General features: G+C 39.1%; 1 protein-coding gene across 2 annotated transcripts in view; it reads left to right on the top strand.

Annotated features, from left to right (window-relative positions):
• The first annotated feature begins 675 nt into the window (after positions 1-675).
• Positions 676-12,706, top strand: part of NECTIN3 (nectin cell adhesion molecule 3) — a 198,210-nt gene continuing 186,179 nt past the window's right edge. Inside the window, exon 1 of one of the 2 annotated variants that reach the window (XM_036745141.1) lies at positions 676-848. In XM_036745141.1, coding sequence (XP_036601036.1) covers positions 695-848 — 154 coding nt within the window. In that variant the 5' untranslated portion in view covers positions 676-694. The remainder of the gene's footprint in view (positions 849-12,706) is intronic. The other variant, XM_036745142.1, reaches the window with a different exon arrangement.

The raw sequence follows: 12,706 nt of genomic DNA, 5'->3' as shown, positions 1-12,706 counted from the left end.
CCATTGGAAACAGTCGGGGGGGGGAGGGAGGAAGGGGGCTACTGAAGGAGGAGGACGAAGAGAGGGGGAAGGGGAAGGAGGGGCCGGGGTGCGTTAACCTCTTCCAGATTTCTCTTTCTTTTCTCTTCTTTTAAATTAAATCTTGGTTCAGGGAGAATCTCCCTTACTAGACTGAGCGGGGGAGGGGGGAAAAGACATTTTCTTTTTCGGGCGGGGGTGGGCGCGGTTTCGACTAAAAGATCCAGGCGAGAGAACTGGAGTTTGGACAGAAGGGGCGGGAGAGTCCGGGGGTCCCCTTCCTCTTGGCCCGCTCCGCCCCCGCCCCCGTCGTGCGCCTGGTCCCCCTCCCGCCCTGGGAGGGGGTGGTGCGTTCCGAGTTCCCAGGAGTTCGAGGCGGGCGGGGTGGAGGGGGAGGGGAGTGGCCGTGGCGGCGGCAGCGGCGGCGGGCGGGCGGCTCCAGCTTCAGCCTCAGCAGCGGCGTCGGCGACGACGGAGTCGAGGCAGCAGCGAGCGCTCGGTTCAGTGTCACCCGGCGGCGACGGAGACGGCGGCGGCCCGACCGGAGCGAGTTGGAGGCGCGCGCGGCGCAGCTGCCGCTGCCGCGGCCGCCGCTGCCCGGAGCCCGAGGCGCCGGGGCCAGTAGAGGCGGGCAGGGGGGGCGGGCGGGCCGGGCGCCGGGGGGAGGGTTAGGGGGATGGCGCGGACCCCGGGGCCGGCACCGCCGTATCCCGGAGGCGGCAAAGCACAACTTTCCTCCGCTTCTCCCCCCGGAGCCCAGCTCCTCTCGCTGCCGCCGCCGCTGCTGCTGTTGCTGCTCTTACCGCTGTTCTTCTTTTCCCGGTTCTGCGGTAGGTGAAACCGGAGCCCGGGGCTGGCAGGGCGGGCGGAGCCGCCGGTCCTCCGCGAGGTCCCGGCCGGGGAGCTCGGGGCCCCAAGGCGGGAGGCGGTTGGGGGTCGGCGGTTGGAGGCGCGGTGGGGGCGGCGGACTTTGGCTGGAAACTTTTGCCCCGGTGCGCGGCGAGGACTTGCTCCGGCGGCTCCTCGGGGCGCGCGCGTGCGCGTGCTCCCCTCCAGAGTGTGGGAAGTGTGCAAGTGTGCAAGGGGGCGCGCGCTCGGGTGTCTGCATGTGTGTGCTTGCATCTGGGTAGCCCGGGGCCCCTAGCTCCAGAGCCGGCCCGGGGAGGTGGGCTCCGGAGGAAGGCGTGTCTCCACCCAGCCTCTCTTCCCCCAGTTTATCCCTCGGTGCCACGCTCCGCCCGGCTCCCTTTGCGGGAGTTTTATTTATTTGTTTTTATTTATTCCTCTTAGTCTTCTGCTGCGTTGGTGTGCGAAGGGTTCTTTCCGCGGGTCCTAGGGACCGTTACTTCCCCTCTCCTCCCCCTTCTCTTCCCCCCCCTTCTCTCCCTCTCTCCCCCCCTTCATTCTTTCCCTCTCTGGGAGCTGTTGCCGGAGGTGGGCGACTTCTGCCTGGGTTTGGGGAGGGGGACTGGGAACACGAGTAGAATGAAGCTGCGCCCTTCTCCCTCTTCTTTTTTCTCCTCCTGACCCACATCTTCCCTATTCCTTCTTGCGGACCTTGGGCTCCGTTGCAAGAAACCCTTAGAAACAGACAGGGACCCGGGAGGCTGGATAGAGATGTAGTTCGGCTCCCTTCTCCATGCCAGAGTCCGGCAACATCGGATTAGTCACCCCTGCAGCAACCCCAACACTCACCTCTTCCTTCCGCCCACCACTCTTCTACCCGGGCGCAAGCCACTTCTTCTTTTGACCGGGATCCCAGTGGCTGGCCAGCCTTCTGGTTTTGGACACCCTTCTCCCCACCCCCCACCCTTTTCGTGCTCTCCACCACCCCCCTTTCCACCCCACTGTCTGCTTTCCTTCTCCCAACAAGTCCTGTGTCTGGGTATGCGTTAGGCATTTTTTTTTAAATGCCCATTTGCACCAGCCGCCTAACTAAACCCCCCTTCACCCTTCAGCGTCTTAGTCTTTCCCTTCTTCCCAAGCCTTCTTATTTTCTTATAAATTAGTCTCAAGTTTTACGAATTAGTTTTAGATCACAGTTTCTCCTCCACCATGTAAGTGATGGCGCCGGATGCTTGTAGTTTGTAGTTTTCATTTGCTCCCAGGAGTGTGAGGCTAGAGACCTTATTGTTGGTTCATGTTAAAAATCACTGCCTCTTGTGCTCTGGAGTGGGAAAGGATTTCTGTCCCTTTGCCCCATCTCCATTCCATCCCCGCCCCCGCCCCCCCCATGGTCTTTGGAGATTGTTTAAATCCTCATCCATCTCTTTCTAAAGGCTGCCAGAGATTATTGGTGGGAAGGTGTAGTAATAGAAACTTAGATCTATTCCACCCCCTGCCCCCGCCAAAAAAAATCTGTTAATGGGTGAATGTGGGTTGCTGTTGGTGGTTGTCTGTTTTAGGGAAACTGTTGAGAGTTTTGGTAGATAAATGGTGATTTGATGAATAGTGTGATATGGAGGAAAGAGAAAATCCTGAAAGACAGCTGTGCCCCTATGGTTGTGAGGGGGACAAAGTTATCTTGCAGAGATTGAGTGCCCCTTATAGGCAGTGAACTCCCACTACCGGTTTATCACTACGTCTTTTGTAGTATAATGAATTAACAAACTGTTTTTGACTTAGGTGTTTGAGCATGATAGGGTCGTGGTTTGCTTTTAATTTTGCTAAAGAAAGTTTTTCTTCTCTGTTCTAAAATTCAGAAAACCTTGAAGACACAAATAACAATGGTGTTGTTCCATGTATTAGTTTAATTGTCTTCCCAGATTTCTGTTTTTTTTAGTGAGTGACTGATGTGTTTGCATCATAACCCCAAAATTTGTAACATCTTTATTGTAGTGATGTGTAATAGGGACTGAAGGACAAGAATGTTTTTCTCAGGAAAAAAGGAGATCTGGTTAGGCAGTGCCCCAATCAAGACTGTGGCACCAGCTGAAACAAGGATAGGGACTTGCGTAACCTTTTCACAGTATTTGTGCAAGTGAAGTGTTGATTGCATTTTGAAGGAACACAGAGGTTTACACAGAGAAAAAAAATTTTAAAGTTTTTCTTTAACGTGTAAGTGTTTTTCTTGAGGGACTTGCTATTTTGTTTTCAAGCACTAAAAAATCTTTTTTACTACGTCCATTCGATATAAGCATATAGAATGTTTTATTGATGTTTCTTTAAGGCTTTTTACTTTAAAGTTACTGGATACGCAACTCCACTTTCATATACATACACAGTGTCTCCAGAGTCTTAGTGCATTTTGAGCTCTTTTAAAAAAAGCTTTTATAACTTAAAATGCACTAAGACTTTTGGGACACCGTGTATATAGAATCCACTGTTCATTCAAATGTGTTTTTCTTTTTTCTGAACAGTGGTAGGTCACCTAAATTTATCAGGTTTTCTGAAAGTTTTTCTGTTTCCTCAGTTTTAGAATTTAGTCTTTTGAAGGCCTGACTTATGAATTCTTCCTAAGGTTAGACACTTGAAATTTTTAAAAAGTAAGTTGTTGACTTTATACACACACACACACACACACACACACACACACACGGTGCAAAAGTCAATACATGCTTATTGATCAGTGTTTGAAATAAGACTCATCTTAAAAGATGATTTGGATTAAAAGCTATGCATTTTCATCATATTGTCTTGTTTCTGCATATGAAGTATATCTTCTCAGTAATGCTCTTTAAAATATATATGTACACATTTGGCATCGCCTTACCTGGGGCAATAACAAACTAAAGTTCCTGGTGTTTTTTCCTGTCCGTTAGGTCCACAAGTTTGTGAATCTTTTTTAACAAGGTGATGTAGGACAAAACAAATCACAGGAAACTCTTTTAAGAGTGTTAATTGGTTTATCTTAATGTGCGTTGCACATAGTGGGAGCTCTTGTTTGTTGAATATGAATCATTTTGTTCTCTTTTGCATGCATTTTCTTTTTCATTGTGGAAATTGCATTTTTAATTGAATTTTTTTTTTGCCAATTGACAATCTTTATAGGTTTTTAAAAATGATTGAAAATTTCTAACTTTTGCTCTTACAGCATCCTTTGGTTTCATAATAAACTAGTTCCAAATATAGATCTTTTCTCCTAATCACAATCATTAATTTACTGTTAGTGTTGGCTTTTGTTAAATTTTTTTACTTTCTTTTTAGGCAGTACTGGTAGAGTTTAGATAGGAGGGAAGAGAATGTTGGTGAGGATCTGTTGACAGTCAACAAGTTATGTTTTTTTTTTTAATGATCTTCCAATCTTCCAGATTACCTGTAATACTGTACCATATGTGAAGATAGCAGTCTCTTTGTTGATTAGTATTTCCTGACCATGTGGGCAGAAAATCTGCATGGAGAGTATATTAAATTTGAAGTAGAACAGATAGTTGAAGAAGACTGGTGGAGCTAAGCATCAAAAAGTAACAAAAGAATAACTTACTTGCCCAATTTATTCTCTTATTTTTTTCTATATCTAATAATAGAACTTGGGGAAAAGATGGGGGAAAGGGATAGTCTTGGACTTAACCACTTAATTTTTATAATAAACATTTCTTGGTTTATTGAAAGAATTCTAGTCCTTGAGTACCGTTCCTTTTAAAAAAAACATATAATACCTTACAAAACATTTTCTCATTTTGTTTTTGGTTTGGCTTTATTAATATTTGAAATATATTTTCAATATTACATTTATAATATTTTATATAAATAGCAGGTGGTTTGCAACTTAAAATACCTACTCTTTGTAGGTATTTAATAGATACCTGCTATTTTCTACATGGTGAGTCTCGTGTTTTCACATGAACCATTATTGTTTTCAGTGGTAGACATAGAACAAGGGTTCTTAACCTGTTGTCTGTGAACTTTTTTGTTTAAAATATATTTTAATAACTTTTGTTATATTTAATTAACTTTGTAAATCTATATTTTATACATTTAAAAACTTTCTGAGAAGGGATTCATAGGCTTTATTAAGAACTTCTGTCATAGAAGTTATTTCTATCAGAAAAATATCCATTTTCACACAATTTAGGATATAACTACAACAGACATTGTATGTCAACTTGATGCTTGATAGTTATAATCCTTAAATATTTTTAAATTATGAAATAATCATAGGTGTCATTTTTACAAATTTTGCTGGTCTGAAAATCTACATTCCCAATCTTCATTCATTACCTAAAGCACCAAAGTATCTAATGTTACTTATTCTTTCATTTCTTCCACAAATGTTTAAAAATCACCTATGTGTGAGGCGCTCTGTGACGCACAACAAGTAATCAATACTTACAAGACCTGTTAGGTGGAGTGTTAAGTAGAATAAGTGATTAGTGAAGTTTGAGTTTTTACTTTTGAAGAAGACATGTAGTTTTGGCTAAGTGAAATTTTTCATAAAATAAAGGGAGGTTTTTTCTTTAATAATTTCTTTTTTTATACTTTAATGATCAGATTTTGGATAATTTACTTAGATTTAGTGTCTGGAAAGCAAAGCACTTGAAGATTTACGGTGTTTGGCACATAGTAGGTGCCTAATAAATGTTAAATGATTAATATAGAATAATTCTGAGGGATTTTGTATATGGAGAAGGTATTTTAAATTTAATTTCAAAAGAAGATTTTAATTTGTATTAGAAGAGTGAATAGTAGGAAAAGAACCTGTTTTCTTTATATGCATCAAGAAATAAAAATTCAGCCTGATGTTTTACAGATGAGCTCTGCTAAGGAACAGGTGTGGTGAACATTAGCATCTGGTTAAACTAAAAACAGTATTCATTGATGAAGGAGAAATAATTCAGCAAATGTTTATTAAATAGACCTAATAAGTATAGAATATTTTTCTATCTATTTGGGTGAGATAAAAAAAATTTATATAAGATACTATTATTACTCACTTGGAACTTAGGTATTCTTGAAGTATCTTTCAAGGAATCAGTAATCTTAAAGATGTAAGAGGTTTGAGGCTTTTAATTTAGCCATAGATTATGTATAGATCACTATTAGATGGCTTTTTAAGATTCTTGAATTACCAAATTCAGATTTAGAATCACATAAATTTTATGACAAATTTCTGTTGTCTCATTAACATCTGCCATCATCGGAGGAAATAAAATGTTCTGTGGGAATACTTTGTGCACATACAAATCCATACTTCTCAAGAATTACATTAGACTAAAATAAATTTAACACTTTAGCTTTACTGAACATAAATTAATCTTCTTTTGATTACTGAGAAGGCCTTCAAAGGGCCTCTCAAAACCAGGAGCTTGTGGTTTTGAGACATCATTTATCATTAAGAACAGTAATCACAATACATGCAACTTTATTATATATTGATTTCCTCCATTTGTTGGGGTCCTTCCTACAGTGCAGAGTCAGAAGACTTGGCTTCATAATCTGAGATTACTCTCCTGGTGACTGTGGACAAGTCACTTTCATCCCTTGCATCTCATTTTCCTTGGCTGTAAAATGAGGACATTGGATTCTGAGGTTCCCTTCCAAGCTCTTAGAAAGATGATCCTGTGTTTTTTTGTTGTATGACAGGGAGGGGGATTGAGTACAAGGAGGAACTAAACCTTTACTCTGTAACCAACCACCGCTTGTTTTCCAAACTAGAAATTGAATTTAGGAAGGCTTAATATTTACCTCACTTAATTTTTAAACCTATTTTAACATCCTCTCAATTAGGGCTATAGTTGGGGAATAGAACTTTTGATTTTTTACTTGTGATTAGTGAAGAAAAGTAAGGTTTACAATTGTAGTTAAATTGAAGGTTCGGGATTCAATTTAGAATCACTTTACTGGTAAAAATATAAAGTTGATTTAAAGTTAGATGTCCTGGCCAGAGTTTCTGAAAGCTGATCACAACAGTATTTTTTGAATGAGATACAGATATTTCCAAGTATTGAAGAGAAGTATAATGTGTAATTACTAAAGTGCAAATTGTGGAGTGCAATTAAATTACTGTTATTCTTAAGTTAACTGGAATTATTTGGGCTTTCCTCTGGCAGCCTTTCAATTTCAAAGACTAGGGCAATGATTGTAAATAATTTGTTTTCTTAGATGGTGGTTTGTTTTGTTTTTCCTTTACTTTTGAGCTTATAATGAATTTCTCACTGAATTCCTTATTCTGTTCCTGATAAAAACTTAGGATGATTTTTTTGGTGATTATAATTGATTTGTTCATATAATATAGTAAACAAGTTGTGACATGGAAAAGTCAGAGATTCTCATATAATCTCCACGAAAAACATTTGGATAGTATCTCAGTTATTGACTACTGCATGGGTCATTTGCCCATATGCTATGATGATTTTGGAAAGAACTGTTTATATTGTGTCTGTAATCATTTTTATTCAGTTATCTGGCAATCCTAGTTTCATTTAAATCTGAAGTACTCCCATATCCATGAAGCCTTTTCCCGATCTCTGCCTCTGCCAGATCCACTCTTCCCTGACCCCCCCCCGAAACAAAACAACCAAAAAAAACCCTTGCATTTATTTTGTACATACACATTATCTATACATTGTCATCTCCAGTCTGACTAGTAAGCTCATTCATTGACTGTAAGCTCAGTCTCCCCAGTGCCTGTAGAAGGTGCTTAATCATTGCTCGTTTTTTTTCCAATTTATTTTATTGTTTAGTTAATATTTTAGTTCGCAACATAGATTTCCACAAGATTTTGAGTAATCATTGCTTGTTGATAGGAGTAGGTGCTAATAGTCCTTGCTTCTGTAGTGTATTCATTTTCTGTTTAGACAAACCGGGAAATACAGGACTGCTTCAACAAGGGCAGTTGGCTACTGAATAACTTAAGAATTCGTGTTTCCGGGGCAAGCATACAGAAGCATCATCTCTAACTTTTCAATGCCTGAATAACTAATATAAACTAATTTGTTTTAGTACTTTGTAGTATGATAGTAAATTGACACATAATGTATAGATGGGTGAGAGTAAAACAAGTGAAACTCTTCCAAGACTTTGCCTATAAACAGCATTTCAGTTAGAAGTTCCCTAGCCTTTCTCAATACTGCAATTTTTGTTTTGGTTATTCATTCTGAAGCCAGTTGGGTGTTTCACCAGTAGAGGGCAGCATTTAAGAAGAAAGGTGTACCAACAGCCCTATTGAAGATCTATCTCATGCCCAATTAAAGATCTGGTAATGAGAATAGTTCTTGAAAAAGTTGATAAAATTTCTATTGGTTATTTGGCCAAACCTGAAAAAGTAGGTACTCACCTTTTGAATGAGGTGATTTTTGATATTTCTGTTTCAACTCAGTGGAATGACTGTCTGAAACAGATCATCAACTCTCAGTTTTGATGCATATCACTTGAAATGCCCTCCTCCTCCTAGTCCACTTGTTTAAATTATAGCTGTCCTTCCCATGAAGCTTTCCTAGTCCACTCTAGCACATGTCATTCTCCTATTCAGTAAACTCCAATGGCTCCCTCTTAACTCTAGGATCTAATATAGAATTCTTGGCTTTTAAAGTTCTTCATAACCTGCACCCTTCCTACCTTTATAGTATTTTTACATTTCATTCACCTCTAAGGACTCTGATCCAGTGACAACTCCTTTCTGTTCTTCATACAAAATGCTTTATCTCCTGACTGGACATTTTTACTGAACACCTCCCTGTGTTTAGAACCTCCTCTCTCTTCTCTTCCTCAGCCTCAGCCTCAGCCTCAGCCAAAGCCCCACCTTCTTGAAGATTTCCTTGGTCCTCCGTAACTTTAGTGCCCTGCCTCTGAGATTATACCTCAAGTTCATCCTGTATGTATCTTGTTTGTACATAGTTGTTTGCTTGTCCCCTTATTAGACTTTGAGCTCCTTGAGAACAAGGATTGTTTTTTGCCTATGTTTGTTTGCCCAGCACTTAGCATATGGTGCCTGGCATGTGATAGGTAATTAATAAATGCTTGTTGACTCATTAGTGATGTTTCCTTTCTTTCATATGATTATATTTATTGTTAAACTACTCATTTGGTACATAAATTCATCTACACTTCCTTGAAGACAAAGATCATACCATATTCTTAGCCACAGAATTCCTTTCCTTCCTTTAAAATTTCTTAGTATCATTGTCCATGGATGGAATAAGATCACATACATAAAAATAAAATTGACTATATTAAACAGAAAGAAAATGACTAGTTAATTTCTCAAAAGATAAACAGTCAAATAATATGGATAGGTAGTTTTGAAAGGAAGAAAATACAAGCTATCAACAGCCAAATGAAAAAATGCCTCAGATCTCTGAATTCAGATAGAAGCAGTGCAGGTTCTACCTTCTACCCATCAGTTTAAAGATGACAAAAAAGGAAAATGACAGTTGTTGCAGGGGCTGCAAGAAAGCAGGCACAATAACATACCATTGTTGAAGCTATGGATTGCCTTAAATATTAGGGAAAGCAATTCGAAACTGCTCCCAAAGTTACTGAACTGTATGCCCTTGGACCCAGCGACACTACTGTGTAGGTCTCTATCACAAAGAGATAAAAGACAGGAAAAGGACCCATATATATGATATTTGGGGATAGTTAATTATATTACGGTATATGAAAGACATGAAACATTATTTCATCATAAGGAATGTAGAAATGGATATTTTCAGATAAATCTGGGAAGTCTTATATGAATTGATGTAGAGTGAAATAAGCAGAACCAGGAGAATGACTTTATACAACAGAATTATAAAGAAAAAAATCAAATACTTTGTGGATTTTGATCAATGCGGCAAACAACTATGATACAATAAGATTAATGACTAAGCATGCTATCCACTTCTTGACAGAAGGGTGATGGAATCAAGAGTAGAATGAATATACATTTTTAGGCATGGGCAGTGTGGGAATTTGTTTTGCTTGACTCTGCATATTTGTTGCTATGGCTTAATTTTTCTTTTTTCCTTTTTCTCATTGGTGGGTTGGGAGGTTGAGGTGATAAGGATAGGGTAGAAAGAGAAAAGAGAAAAAAAGGTCATTGACATCTTTAAAAAAATCTAGAGAAGAGAATAGAAGGAAGGCCAGAAAGAATCAGACAAGCAGGTCAGTTTTGGAAGTAACAGGTTAAACATGTATTTGAAAAGTAAACTGTATGTAATGGAGAACTGCAGTTTCATGTGCAATCCTTTCTCCTTTTTTTTATTTTACAAAGTATATTGAAATATCCATTTTGTAAGTTCAGAGTATGCATAAACTAAATAAAAGAAAACCATTGAGCTCCAGTGTGGGTGCTCTTTCTGAAACAGATCTGTTTGCACATGATTGACTAGTTTGGATCAGTGGTCAAAATCAGCAGTGAGTTCTAAGAAAGGCTACAGATGAGAAATCAATATTATAGCAGCTCTGGCATGATTTCTTGGAACATGCTGCAAACACCCACAAATTGAAAAATAGGATTATATATACATATATATATATATATATATATATATATATATATATATATATATATATATATGCACACACACACACACACACACACACGCATACATACATACACACACACACACACACAATCACCTTTTCATAGAGAAGTTTAAAATACAGGTGTGAGGAGGCTAGCAGCCCACCTCCTCTAACAAACATTTGATTCTGCCATATAGAGAGGCATGGTAGCCAAGGACCGTGGCAGTTGAAAATGTAAACTCATTTACAGAATGTTACGGAGGATGGTGAAAATTTGAGTAGTATCACCCTATAAAGTAGGACATAGGGGGAGAATGAGTTTGCAGAAAGCTTATAGGGTGATACTCATCTAAACCACATCATCCCAAGTAATTGTAGTTTAAATTTCAAGGTAAAAAAGAACAGACAAAAATGAATATGAATTGTCAGTATTTCTGTCACAAATTCTTCTTATAATTGGTGGCTGTGTGATTGGCCCATTTGGTCCCCAGTTCTTAATATGCTTAGGAGGAAGCAGTAGAAAATGGCAATTAGGAAAATGAAGTCAGGAAGGACAGATGGAGTAGACCAAGTATATGTAAGAAATTTAGAAGTTAAACAGTTTCAAAAACATTAAGTAATCTGTTTTCAAAACAACTGAAAGAAGGAAAGGTACTGTAAAGCCATCTTATTATCTACAAAAGGCAGTCTTTAGGCCCATATACCTACAGTTCTTTTCACTCAGCTGCCACTTTAGTTCAGGCTTTCATCTCCTCTTGCCTAGGTTACTGCAACAGCCTCTTAATTGGTACCTTTGCCTCAAGTTTCTCACCTTTCCAGTCTATCCCATAGTGTTGCCAAAGTAATTTTCCTTAAACACAGATCTTAGGGTTCTCATAATCAACTCATAGTGGCTTTCTATTGTGTCTTTGATAAACCATAAGCCCTTTTGTTTAGCTTTTAAAGCCTCAATTTAGCTTTCATCTCCATTGCCCGTTACTCTCTTTCCTATAGGTACTTTGTGATCCAACCAAATTTACTTTTCTCTGTTTCTCAAAACAGTCCATCTCCTGTCTTTGACAGTACCTTGTGCCTGGAGTGAACTTTCTCCTTATCTCCACTTCATAGGAGCCCTATCTTTCTTAAAGATGAAGCTCATCTTTTTTTATGAAAAAAGTCCCTTCCAACTGTTAACGCCCTCCCTCTCAAACTATTTTATATGTATTAACTTTTTATTTATGCTGTACTTGTTTTTATATGTACCTGTGGCCTCCCTGATTACAATTAAGAATTGTTTCATCCTTTGGCATGTATCTCTAGCACCTAGCACAGTTAGTGTCTGACACATAGTAATCACTAATTAGTACTCATTGATTGACTTATCTTTTCATATATATGAGGATATTCTTAATAAAAATGGGAAAAGCTGTGGTCAGGCTTTCGGAGACTTAATTTCTATGACCATTACAGATTTTGCAGATTTTAAACTGTGGAGCAAATAAGTGAACTTTTTGCTGGTGGGAGTTTGTTGAACCTTTGTATTTGTCATAGAACATTAATAGGATAATATCTGAGGCCTTCTCTTTATCAGTAGCTTGTTAATTTTAATGTTACAACCACTAGGAAATGGACTTAAGTTGAGACTCATTTCACATTTTGGACTATCAAATAAAAATAAATCCCTGCTTACCTGAACTATATTTTGAAACATCTGCCCATGTGGTAAGCTGAGAATATACCAAATCTTAGTAAAAGATAAACCTATGATCTAGCTTTGTGATTCTGCTTTAAAACTAGTTTGATTGTATGTATCCAAAGTACCATCTGTTGCAAGAAATATAAGAGTTAGACTCTGCCATTGTAGGGGGCAGATTGAGAATAGGTCCATAGAGATGGAGCATGGCTATGATAGTTTTATCATTCTCTAAGGGTAGAAAAGGTGGCATGTAATGGGGAGCAATCAGGAAAGCACTCAGCAGCCTTTATCCCACTGTGTTGGCATCTGTTTGCTTTAATAGCTACATTAACCACTGTAAATCTCAGCATTTCTATGAGCTAATCTTTCAACAGGAAAAAGACTCCAAACTGGAAAAACTCATGTTAATATTGCTAACATCTTTGTCACCTCCATCATAGACATCGAGAGGTATCTCCTCATTTATACCTAACCAACTGCAGGATTATGGAATTGAATGGGCTTGATGGCATGTTAAATTTAGTCAGCTTAGTAATAATTTTTAACCATGTTAATATTAAGGTTTCCCTTATAAGTAGAACACTTACAGAAATTTGGGGACTTTTAGATTTTAAACTCTACTGA

Source organism: Trichosurus vulpecula, chromosome 2 (assembly GCF_011100635.1).
Source record: "Trichosurus vulpecula isolate mTriVul1 chromosome 2, mTriVul1.pri, whole genome shotgun sequence".
NCBI classification, from domain to species: Eukaryota; Metazoa; Chordata; class Mammalia; order Diprotodontia; family Phalangeridae; genus Trichosurus; species Trichosurus vulpecula.
This window is presented reverse-complemented; position numbering and strand designations above follow the sequence as displayed.